The following is a 13163-nucleotide window of genomic DNA, read 5'->3' on the forward strand; positions in this document are numbered from 1 at the left end:
TTAACCAAAAACCATTAATTTTCATCGATATGTTTCGCTAAATAGGTCTGCAAAGAAATTCGAATGTAGGGTGAATTTATCAAAAAATTCCAAAAACCCTACTACTAGTCAAAAATATTTCAGAAAATTATCGAAAAATAATTTCTAAAATAAATTAAGAAAATTCACAAATTATGCTGTTTTACCCCACTGTGCCGAACCAACAACGGATATCACACAAAGAGGAATAAAACACAAGCGACGTCGGCAGAGAAATGGCTATGCGTAAGCAGCTACGCACTCACACAAGAACCGACGCTACAAACGATCCAACAGTGAGAGTTCGAGATCAAAACTATTTGTTGTTATTTCTATTGAATATCAAACCGACGCTTAAAAAGGGCGCGTGGAATGATAAGGTATTGTTGTTGCAATTTTGGCAATGTCAATTCTCAAGTGAGAACTGATCAATTTTTCAAAAACAAATGAAGAAGGAATTGCAACAACAGTGAATGTGTGGTGGCGACCACGACAAAATAACATACCGACAATGAGATAGACGGTTATTGCAAGAATGTTGTTTTTGCAAATGAGTGTTGCTCGTTAAAGGGCTCAACCTTTGAAACGTGAAGGGGGATAACAACAGCGACCAAATGTGTAATATGTATTTATGTTATGGACAAAGCGATGATGCAAAATTCTTCTCCAACTACATTGAGGGGATAGAGAAAGAACGAGGGGGAATAAAACAACATCAACAACTCGATGGAAAGAGGTTGTTGAGAAAACTCTGTCCGTAACAAAGAGATTACAAAACAAAATAGAATAGAAGAACACCAAATATTTTTTGTATGATCAACGCGACGACGGATGATCAGTACAAGAGAAGCTAATTACGAGTATTTTCACAACAACAGAGCTACTTGGTGTAGGGTAATGCACTTGATTAACACAAGAAGTGTTAATACGAGTCGACAACTGACTTGTTTTCAAACGAAATGCAAATGTATGATCACCGCGCCGTTGGATGATCAGTACAAATAATATTTTTTCTTGTACAAAGACGAGAGTGGACTGTATATTGAATGCAACAAATACACGCGTATAACAATTGAGATTCGACCAAACCGAAACAATTTTAATATGCACTAAGAATCGCGGGTAACTCACTTCAAATGGAAAACTGAATTTACGTACCTGTTTCTTAGTCAAATATTTTGGTGATGATAAGAGGGATCCACTGATTTCTTCATCCAAACAAACGACAACAAATTTTGGCTCGAATCCGGCTCGATGCGACCAAATGTTTAACTCAGGGGAGTGGGGGAAAGGCTTCGACTAGCGGCAGCGACAACAAAACTCCTCAGAGTTTTTTATGATGAGAGGTGTGTAGTTGAGAGATTTGGTGAGGTGCGGGTGATTCGCGCGTGTGGTGTAGGATAAAAGAAAGACAAAATCAAGAAATGAAACAAAGATAAATTAGTATTTTTCTAAATATAATTTATGCTTTATTGTGACTCTTTCTTTTCAAACAACAAAATTACTTCTTTTCAAATATGGTGTTGGCGACAGTGGCCGCTTCCGTTTCTAAAAGACAAGTGAACGCAGAGGTTCCGAGTGACCGCTGAGGGTCCCATGTCTGTATATTATTACAACTACAACTACTTCCAATGAGAGCAAGGTGAGCCTACCGCCAACAACCAATACCCAGCGGCGATCCGCTCACTACGGTATCCGCCAAGGGAATTGTAGAGGAGATGCCAGTGTGCCAATCAGCATCCGTGATTGACGAGTATTGGAAAGTTGTGGTGGAACGTATCGAACTTATACAGGATCCCTTGTCTATTTCTAATACATTTGCAAATACATACAAGTGAACGCAGAGGTTCTGAGTGACCGCTGAGGGTCCCATGTCTGTATATTGTTACAACTACAACTACTTCCAATGACCGCCAAGGGAGTTGTAGAGGAGATGCCAGTGTGCCAATCAGCATCCGTGATTGACGAGTATTGGAAAGTTGTGGTGGAACTTATCAAACTTATACAATCATTATTATAAAGTTTATTAATTGAACTTTTAATTTAATTTAATAAAATTTTTTTATTTTTATTTATTTATTTATATTTTTAAATAAGATGTATGTTATTAGATTCAGGGTTAATGGGATAATTTTATTAGAATTTTTGAAATTTTAAACAACGAAGCAATTACATATATAGACGTTTAAATATTTTGCATTAAAAATAATCGAAAGATTTTCTTTGAAGCAGGTCTTGGACCTGGGGCCAAATTCCCGCATTCGTCACCGAGTTCTGTTTCGTATAGAGAAACATTTCTATCTCTGTAAATATTTGGATCACCGCATTCGATCGTAATCTATTTTGTCTACTATTCTGTTTGCATTGCTGTACATATGGTAATAAGAAATTGGAAGCGAATGAGAATTTCAAAATAAGTTTTTAAGTAGAGTAAGTGATTTTGAAGTGAGTTTTTTTAACATCAATAAATTTGAAAAGTCTGGATACTCCAACATAGATTTCATTGATTTTGTGCAAGTAATATTATATATAAAAGTAATATAGAATAATACTTATAGAATAATACTTACATTTTCACAAACTTCTTGTTTCATTTTGTTTACATTTTTCTCGCGCAAAAATCATTAGATACTTTGTTTTCGAGAACATAATACCTATCAAGTAGAAACAATTCGATAACGGCTGTGGTGATCCGCGTAAACTACATTACGATGCCGAAGTACGTGACTTGGCCCCTGGCTTGCAGAGATCGAGAAAATGGAAATTATAAAAAGGTTTCTGGCTAATATTTTTTCCTTGGAAAAAATTCTACATTGTCATTCTTATATATTTGGCAAGAATAATATAAAGACATACCAACTAAAAGAGAGCTTCTCCACTTTTTTTATGCCCTCCACCATACTATGGAGGGTATATTAACTTTGTCATTCCGTTTGTAACTCCTCGAAATACTCATGTCAGACCCAACAAAGTATATATATTCTTGATCAGCGTAAAATTCTAAGTCGATTTATGCCATGTAGGTCCACGTTTTTATATAGCTCCCATATACGGTACCTCCCGATATTCGGTATTTTGATGATTTTAGCGACATTATTCACCGGAATTTTTTCAAATTTGGTATTTGAAGTTCGAAATGTATATTACAGCCTATGACAGAAAATTGTCTGTGTAGGTCCACGTCTTCGTATAGCCCCCATATAACGGTACCTCCCAACATTCGGTATTTTGATGATTTTAGCGTCATTTTTCACCGAAATTGTCTCAAATTACGTAATTAGAGTTCGTAATAGATACTACAGCCTATGACAGAAAATTGTCTATGCAGCTCCAGGTCTTCGTATAAGCCCCTATATATCAGTACCTCCCTATATTCGGTATTTTGAGTACAGTGAGTTTAGATACAATACCCACAGATGAGATGTCGTATTTGAAGTTCGTATTGGATGCTACAGCCTATGACGGAAAATTGTCTATGCTTGTCGAGGTCTTCGCACAGCTCCGATATAGCGGTACCTCCCTTTATACTATATTTTGATGATTTTAGCTACATTTTTCACCGTTTATTTCAAGTTTCGAATTTGAATATGGTAATGCTTATGACAAACAATGCCTATGTAGGTCCACGTCGTATAGACCCCAATATAAGGGTTATATTCGGTATTTTTAAAATTTTAACAGAATTTTTTAAGGATTTTGTTTTTTGATAATTTCCAAATTCGTTCCAAATGGTGGAGGGTATTCAAAGTTCGGCCCAGCCGAAATTACTGCTTTTTAACTTGTTAGTTTTGTCAACTTTTTGAAACGACAACACCGTCTAACGTTGTTAACAATTTAATTATTATATTATAATATATATAAATATATGTTAATACCTTAAGTATTTACACTAGTACACTAGACTTAGTAGTTTATTGTAAGCACCTGCATTATCGCCTGCATTTAATGGATAATTGGTAACAAAGAATTTACTTTGTTTAGAGTTTCTTAAAAACATAGATGTGATCTTCTACTCAATGATGTTGTTTGTTCGCCTCGTTGTGGTGCGATGGCCGAGTTGGTTCACATTTCCTTCTATCGTACTATGTACTGCGTGTCCAATTCCGGATCGAATATATATATATATATATATATATATATATATATATATATATATATATATATATATATATATATATATATATATATGTATATATATATATATATATATATTCGATCCGGAATTGGACACGCAGTACATAGTACGATAGAAGGAAATGTGAACCAACTCGGCCATCGCACCACAACGAAGCGAACAAACAACATCATTGAGTAGAAGATCACATCTATGTTTTTAAAAATTTCTAAATAAAATAAAATTATTAAAATTAAAATTTTATTAACCTACAGCCCATTCCTCATCGACACACAGATATCCCAAGGGATACTCTTTTCCTAGCCTTGATATAAAACCTAGTACTCGATCGCAATGATCCATAAAGATATTATAGACTGACATGGCAGACAAACAACCGTTTATACACTGTTGTAAAGTTTTCAAACTTTAACCTGTTTCACTTGTTAGGGACGGAAGATCGACTGTCATGAGTAGGAATAATGGTACAATGAAATCAAGTTAATGACTGAAACCTATCTCTATTATTTTTTTTATTTGTCTGGCTTAATATGCCAAATTAATTCGAGCATGTGTGTGTTCTTTTCAATCATATGAAAATTGTTGGGAAAATATTCAAATTCAGTTGTAATCAAAATGTGTATTACAACGTATGTATGGACAAAAATTACACTTTTTGTAGCAAAAAAAATCTTTAGAGAAAATAAAACTTACTTTTTAAAAAGAAATTTAGACCTTTCATTCAATTTTTTTAATTTATTCAAAATCAATGCAACAAGTTGTTTGGTTTATTTGATAATAAATAAATTGTTCCCGCAGAAGGAACTTGCTGGGATGAAACCCGTGCTGCCAATCTGTATCTTGGTCGGGAAGTTAAAGATCAACGTATACAGCACCCATATAACGATACATGCAGATTTTGAGTATTTTACAGGTTTTATAAACAAAGAGGAATTTCTTTATACGTTTGATCAAAAACCACTAAACATATTTTTCTGAAAATTTCCGTATGTATTACACTATTACCTGATAGTAACTAGGTCATTTAAGTTTTTGAAATCCTACTTGCAACTGGAGATATAGCATCAGAATCGGAGGTGCCTCCAAAAAATTTAGACCTTACTTGCACATATCTATTGATCAATAACCGATACAGTCTTCAAATTATATTGAAATTGGTCCAGATTTGAATATAGCTCCCATGTATATTTTCGACGGACTTTATGTATTTTATGTACAAAACACCATATGTATGTCCAATTGAAATAAAATTTGCAGTGAGTAACGAAATTTGGTACAAAAATATATTTATCAAATTATATTGAAATCGGTTCAAATTTGGATATAGCTCTGATACATATTTTCGTCCGATTTAATGTATTTGATGCACCAAATACGCTATGAATGTACAATTTCAATGAAAATTGGAATGTGTAATGGAATTTATTCTAGCAATTAACGTTCCAAATTATTTTGAAATCGGTTGAAATTTGGATATAGCTACCATATTTATATTCGGCCGATTTCATGTATTTCATGTCTCAAACACGCTATGTATGTCAAATTTTAATGAAATTTGGAGTGTATGACGGAATTTGGTCTACAAATTTGTGATATATTAAAATCGGTTCAGTTCCGATCATTCGAAATTGTACTTTGGGATGAGAGCAGAGTGGCCTACAAAAAGTCTTTGGAAGCTTTAGATCGAACATGTTTCTTTAGAGCCATGTTCGTACATTAATTAATTAGAGTCATGTACAGAAGTTTTTTTGGCCCTGTGGGCTAGGTAACTGTGTTAATTGAATATAAATAAAATAATATGCGTGTACAACTTTAATCCAACGAATCATTCAAAAATATTTCTAAATAACTAATGGGTCTAGGAAATGGAAAAAATACTAGTTGGCCTAGCCACGAAATGTATAACATTTTCATTCGACGTTTGTAGATTCTCATCCGACTTCGGGATTTGAAACTAGAAAATCTGTGTAATTCTGCTGAAATCTATCTATTCCTTAGCATATGAAACATTAGCATATAAAGCTAGACGTTGAGGCGTCAGTGTAAACAACTAATTCTGCACCGCTCAGAAACACTTTCCGTATCGGCAGACCATACAGTTGTGTCGTTCTTTTTATTACCTGTAATCATGCCTTGCATAGCTCCTTGGTATGTCATTGTGTGCGGCGACAACTTTCTGTAAAAGTTCATCATACCAATGAATCTTTTGTGTTCTTGAGCGGTGGCCAGCTTCGGATATTCTTTTTGCTGCGTTTCGAATGTCATACTATCGAATGCCATACATTTGAATTCATACGAACTAAATGGAGTACAAATCGTCGTTTTAGCAACGTCATCAGGGTGAATTGGAAATTGATGAAACATTTTTTCTTACCATATGTAGCGGGCTGCTCAATTTGATTATGGAGGGTCGAAAAAAATTAGCTTTGCAACGAAATTTATTTTTTCGCATCTTCGAGGTTTTCAACTGTTAACTGACAAGGGTTACAAAATGTTGGCTGGAACCATAGGGTGAAAACACTGTGATGTCGTGAAATTCTTGTACAAGATCTGCAAACGGGTTATTTGTGCAAAACGTTTTAAGGCAGTTTCTGAAGTCCACGGTAATTGTACCTGTGAATATCTGTGACCAAGGTAATCCAAGTAAATCCAAGGTTTCAGTTCGTCTCACCGTCCCCTTTATTTGGTCACCCGTTGGCTTCATACACGTTGCGGTTGTCGGGCGAATTACTGAAGCTTTTATGGAAGCCAAGCTTTAAAAGAAAATCTGGTCTGTCAACCAGAAAATTTCTGCGAGTCCATCTACCAGTGACTTGAAGCCGAAAAGTTGTATGATTTTTAGCTGGAATGGGTGTGACGTAGTAGCGTGTACCTGTCACTGCTTATGTTCGCATGGACGGAGACATTTTCTGTCATTATGTCCATACTTCTTGTGGTATCAGCACTCATCAAAATTGCAATTGTTAATTTTACTGGATAATTTTCGCCGTGGCTGGAAATGATGACGAGTAGGCTTGCGAAATTGGGAATGTGACATCGCAGTAAAATTTTTACCCTAAATAGAATGTATTAAATAAATTAAAATTATTCAATTAAATTAAAAATTTCAACCATTACATAATGAAAATGATTGGAGCTACACACTTAAAAACAAAACCATATCACCCTCAATGGCCTGATACAGATGTGGCAAAGGACTTTAAGATCTGCCATCGTAAGTTCCAACTCCTACTTGGCCTGAGCGTGGTGCACAAACTACACATAAACACCTGCAGAGTTCATATACGGTACCACTTTAAGTGTCCCAGAAGAATTTTTCTTCATAAGCAAATCTAATAACATTCTAGCTAATTCGCAACGCCATGAAGAATACTCAACCTACGAAAACTTCACATTACACTGCAAAGTCGACATTTGTTTCCAAAGATCTCAAGTTAACAACACACGTTTTGGTTTTAAGTACTTATTTCGTCCTTAGCTGATTCATACCTACAATGGCCCGTATGTGGTTTTAAAAATTTTCCCGAAGTTTTTCACAATTGTTATGCCCTGTTTTCTACCAGCATCAGACTCTTCTAGCTCAACCGAGTAAACAAACTTCAAATTAAATTCATCAAGCTGCCTGTGCTGAATGGTTGATATAGTGATACGGTGTGCGCTGCAACGCTGAAAAAGAGGCCGATCTATGCTTGATTTTATGCCTGCCCAGGGCAGTTTCGTGTACTCTTAATCGATTCAAAACAGCAAAATCCCTATAAAAACGATGATGCCATGGTATGATGACAACATATTTTTTCGACTACCAGCGCCATATATTTAGTCGAAACAACAATGAAATGTCCCATATTATTATGATACATGTCTTTGCATGCTGTCATGCTCGGTATTTAAACATAGATCAATGGATAGACACTCTTCAGGCCGAATCGTTCCACAGGGTCGAATTACCATTTTTATACCCTCCACCATACTATGGAGGGTACACTAACGTTGTCATTCCGTATGTAACTCCTCGAAATACTCATGTCAGACCCAACAAAGTATATATATTTTTGACCATCGTAAAATTCTAAGTCGATTTAGCGATGTACGTCTGTCTGTTGTAATCACGCTATCTTTCAAACAAATTGAGATAGAAGGCTAAAATTTTGCACACATGTATATTTTGCCAGTAGGCAGGTTAAGTTCGTAAATGGGCCATGTAGGTCCAAGTTATCATATAGCCCCCATATAACGGTACCGCATGTGAAGTTCGTATGGATTCTTCAGCCCATGCCAGAAAATTGTCTGCGCAGGTCCAGGTCTTCGTATAGCCCCCATATAACGGTACCCCCTATATTCGGTGTTTTGATGATTTTAGCTACATTATAAACAGAATTTTCTTCAAGTTTCGCATTTAAATATTGTAATAACTTATTAAGATTTTAACAGAATTTTTAACAGATTTTATTTATTTTTTTTTGGAAATTGTAAAATTTGTAACAAATGGTGGAGGGTATTCAAAGTTCGGCCCGGCCGAACTTACAGTTTTTGTACTTGTTTATCTTGGTATTTTCAAGTAATTGCATTGGACCTCATATTTGTAAACTAAGTGGATGAATGTTACATTCCGTTAACAGGTCCCGAAGACCAGCACCGCCTAACAATCAACAAACAAATCATACCCATGACTCAAATTGAGAAATCCTTACGTTTTTCTGTGCTCAAACAAACTTTGAGCAGTTACGTGAACTAATGCATAACACAGACTGGGATATCCTGTTGTCTGGCACTTACGATGTAAATGAATTTACAAAAAGTTATACGATTTTATTGATATTAGTGTACCGAAACATAATCATAACTAATACGAATAAAACTAAAAAATATTGGAATTACAAATAGAAGTTCCGAGTGGATTTTCTGTCATTTCGAAAAGTATTATAGTTTAATTTGGAGTCTCACAAGGAAGCCATTTAGGACCACTCCTTTTTTCTTTATTTATAAATGATCTACCTTCATCTATAAAATTTTCAAATATTTCAAAGTATGTCGAGGATTTGAAAACATTTCAAAGCTTACCGGAGATATGTAGAAACCAGTTGCTCCAAAATGATTTGAATTCGTTTTCTAACTGATGCAATATTAAGGTTGATACCTTCGTTGATTTTGGAGTCGTATTGGATTGTAAACTTAACTTTAATTCTCATATTTCTGTTTTCATCAACAAAGCAAAAACAGTTCTCGATTTTGTGAAAAATTATACATGTCAATTGTTCGCCCAATTTTGGAATATTTTACAGTCATATTTATAAAACACACAGCGACCGCATCGAGTCTGTCCAAAAACAATTCCTACTTTTCTGCTTACCATGTTTGAACTTTTCATAGACTCTCGCTGATCAAGCTGTCAACTCTGGAAAGCGGTAGAAAAGTTAAAAATGTCTCATTTCTTTATAATGCCATTATGGGTATAATTCTATAATTATTTTATAATTATAATGCATATATAGTCTGTAAGGAATTATCCATAAGTTTATAGAATAAATAAATAAATAATATCTCTCGTCATCACACCTTTTTCCTCGATTTCTAAACCACTGGCAAATCAGCGACAGAAAGCTGGATATCTAACTGATTCTCCTGTAACCAAAGGCACTTCCTTCCGACCTGTCACACGTACACAGAACAACTCTGTTCATTTTTCATTAAACATTTTACCTCCTGTGCATTTCTAGTTTTTATATGCTAATGCTTTTTTTCTGGAAGTGCTCTAAAGAAGCTTGCTTGACTCTATTGTAACAGTACGCTGTTCTTTTATGCGACTGTCCTCGTCTTTTGTGACCTTACTTACTTGTGTTGGTGAGACAGTTGTACAATTGAGTCTGCTATTTTGGTGAACTCCGCTTGACACTCCTATAACAAATGTTGAAAATTGTTTCGTATATATAGTTATATAATAATAATAATAATATAAATTTTTTTTTATTATCTCATATTTTTATAGAAATCGTGCCAGAAATATTGTTTGCTCTTCAAATCAAGTCGATACGGAATTGAGCGACTAGAAATATGCGAGACAAAGGATGACAAATATCCAAAAATTATTACTTTGGAAAACTGTGTTAAAATAACTCAAGAACCACCTCCAGCAAACCTTATTTGCATTGTAAAAAAAAATGAGACATTGACCCTTAATGCCATCAATGAGGAATGTCTAATGGAATGGGTTAATGCCCTGCAAAATGTTGCATTTCGTAACAAAAATGAAAATACTCAAAATTTATCTGCCATCGAAGAGGATAATGATTTGTATTGCAGCTCCTACGAAGATGGACTCTTTATTGTATCTCTCATTCCAACAGAAGCTTCAAACCGTTGTAACATCGATCCCAAATGTTATATGCTACATTTAACGGCAACTGAGCTGCAATTAAAGTCAATTAGTGGTTCCAAAAATGTAATATCTAATTGGCCGTATCGGTTTATTCGCAAATATGGATATCGGGACGGAAAATTTACATTTGAAGCTGGTAGAAAGTGTTCAACTGGTGAGGGTATATTTATTTTGGATCATACAAGCCCTCAAGACGTTTTTCGTTGCATGTCGTCCAAAATGAAAAGTATGAAAAAACTAATATCTGGTGATGTTATTAATATTGATAGTTGCGAAAATCAACTTACTGCGGCTGCATCAATGGAAGCTGGTTCACGTAGCCCTTTACCACCTTCGTATTCCACACAACGTTCTTCCGAACTAGAGAACAATTCGAGTCAAATACCTAAAGGGTTAACCCTTGTTCCCAGTAAACCACCTCGTAGAATTGCGCCTATGACAGAACCACCTCTTGCCGTTGACTCTCCGTGTATACCCTTGAAAAGCGAACAAAAGAATACATGCGACAACGCAAAGTATAAGCAATTTGATGCTGTAACAATAACAACAAGTGATTCGAATAAAGCAGTCGGATCTACGGTCATACTTAAACCGACATCTCCGAACTTACCCTTCACGCCAGACCCTGCATCAGAAGCAGTTACATTTCGCGAAAATTTAGCTGAACGAGATTATGAATGTATTGAAAATATAACCGAAGCGTGGAAAACTTTAGGTATAAACGAAGTAAAACATAATGAAAATGTACGAATATCGACTACCAAGACCTTTCAAGTCATTAATAAGGGTCGGGAAAAAGTAATATATGCAAGAGACAAGGTAAAAGAATGTTTAGCCCCAGGATCTACGTCGATAATGTTTGATATTGATATAGGTGAAAGCAGCAAAAATGTTGCAAGCATTGTACCAACAGATCTAACCTACGATCGACTCGAGTTCTTGACGGCTAACAATAGAACTTCCAGCGGATACAAGACTATAGTGCCAGTTACATCCATTGCAAACCAGTGCATGTCGACAAAATCATTGCAAAATGAATATGAGCTGATAAGTGTGCCAGACACAGATTCATGCCGCAAAGCCGATGACACACATTTAGGATATGGCGTTCTTCGTAAATCCAAGAACTTGTTGTTTTCAGCCACTGCAAATTCAATGTGTAACAATACTCGTTCAACGGACATGGAATCTGGAATTAAGGAAGGTAGTAGCATCCAATGCGACATAAACGGCATAAATTATGAACAAGTTAGAAACCCCAAACGAGTATAAAACAAGTCACCCATTTAAACACTTATATATCAATCTGTGATTATTATATTTGAATTAGTAATAAATTTTTATATTGTCGTTAAACATTGCGATCAAATGTGACTATACATATATTATTTCAAAGATGAATATGTAAAAGATGTAATTGTGTATAACAATCTTACCTAAAACAAGAAGCACCGTTTTGAAAATGCTCACCTTTCCTACTATGGTCAAATGTTTAGTGCGGACGTATTACCCAATTACGAAAGGTCTTCGACAACAAAATAAATTACAACAATATATTAAAAACTAAACTATTCTTCCAATTTTAACGTTATCCAATTGCACACATTCACTTTTTTTATAATTCGATCGTTTGTACTTTCAACATACAAAAACATAAATGTTGAAATTGTTCAAGTTTGAAAATGTGTATGTTGGACGCATTTCAGTAGCATTCATATAAATACGTGTGTTTAACTTTTGTGATGAAAAGCGTCGAAAGTGTGCGTATTAGGTAGGGGTGTAAGGTAAAATGTATAGTCAATATCTAATTTTTATTCAACGCTTTAGCAATTTTAAATTTCTCTTATTGTGTTTGATCCCAATATTGTCTCTTGTCATTGCAATTTTTTGATGATGTTTTCAAAATTTTAAATTTTTATAATACTTGTATTTCCTTACATAAATATAGAATTTAATTCCCTTAAGAAGTACCTTTCAGCTGTCCAGGTTATGCAGTTTCACAACTATATATTTTTTTTTTCAAACAAATGTTTGCTTGTCAAGATATGAGTCTTAAGTTGCAACTTTATGGATTTCCTTATCATTTTTAAATTTAAAAATTATAGGTATTGTTTTAAATTTGATGGTGAGAATTATACAGCGGAAATACCGAGTTTACCGCCTGTCGAGTTAAAAATAATTTTACGATTTAAAAAATTTATACGTGTAGCTAAGTAAAGCGCCTGTTCATAGGAGGGAGTCTTAAACTCCCTGTTATAGATTATCGTGGTATTGTTTTAAAGCTGATAGTGAGAAATATACTGCGGTAAAACCAGGTTGTCAGGTTTACGATTAAAAAAATAGATTTGTGTAGCCTAGTTAAGCGCCTGTCATAGGAATCCTAAATTCCCTGATATATACCTTTATTTATTTTTTTTTTTTTTTGTATTTTAAGTTATTAGCCGTCTAAGCAAGTATAAGAATTATTATTTAGACCGTATTTATATCATGATATTTAATTCTCTGACGAATTTACCAATGCAATAAGTTTTGCAATGACAAAATCAATATAATTCCAAAATTTTCAAGATCCAAGTAAAATGAGCATAAGATCGGTATGTCCCAGTAGTATGCGTTTTTTATACTTAAACTCAA

The 13163-nt window shown here is 34.6% G+C and overlaps 1 protein-coding gene across 1 annotated transcript; it reads left to right on the forward strand.

Moving 5' to 3' along the window:
- The first annotated feature begins 10129 nt into the window (after positions 1-10129).
- Positions 10130-12097, forward strand: LOC131804643 (uncharacterized). Its single transcript, XM_059127701.1, has one exon. The coding sequence runs from the start codon at positions 10353-10355 to the stop codon at positions 11799-11801; it is 1449 nt and encodes a 482-aa protein (XP_058983684.1). The 5' UTR covers positions 10130-10352; the 3' UTR covers positions 11802-12097.
- The last annotated feature ends 1066 nt before the right edge of the window (positions 12098-13163 follow it).

The sequence above is a fragment of the Musca domestica genome, unplaced genomic scaffold (genome assembly GCF_030504385.1).
Source record: "Musca domestica strain aabys unplaced genomic scaffold, Musca_domestica.polishedcontigs.V.1.1 47, whole genome shotgun sequence".
Taxonomy (NCBI): domain Eukaryota; kingdom Metazoa; phylum Arthropoda; class Insecta; order Diptera; family Muscidae; genus Musca; species Musca domestica.

Bases quoted from the DNA above. Each gene is read 5' to 3' on its own strand.
- LOC131804643 (XM_059127701.1), top strand. From the start codon at position 10,353: ATGGAATGGGTTAATGCCCTGCAAAATGTTGCATTTCGTAACAAAAAT.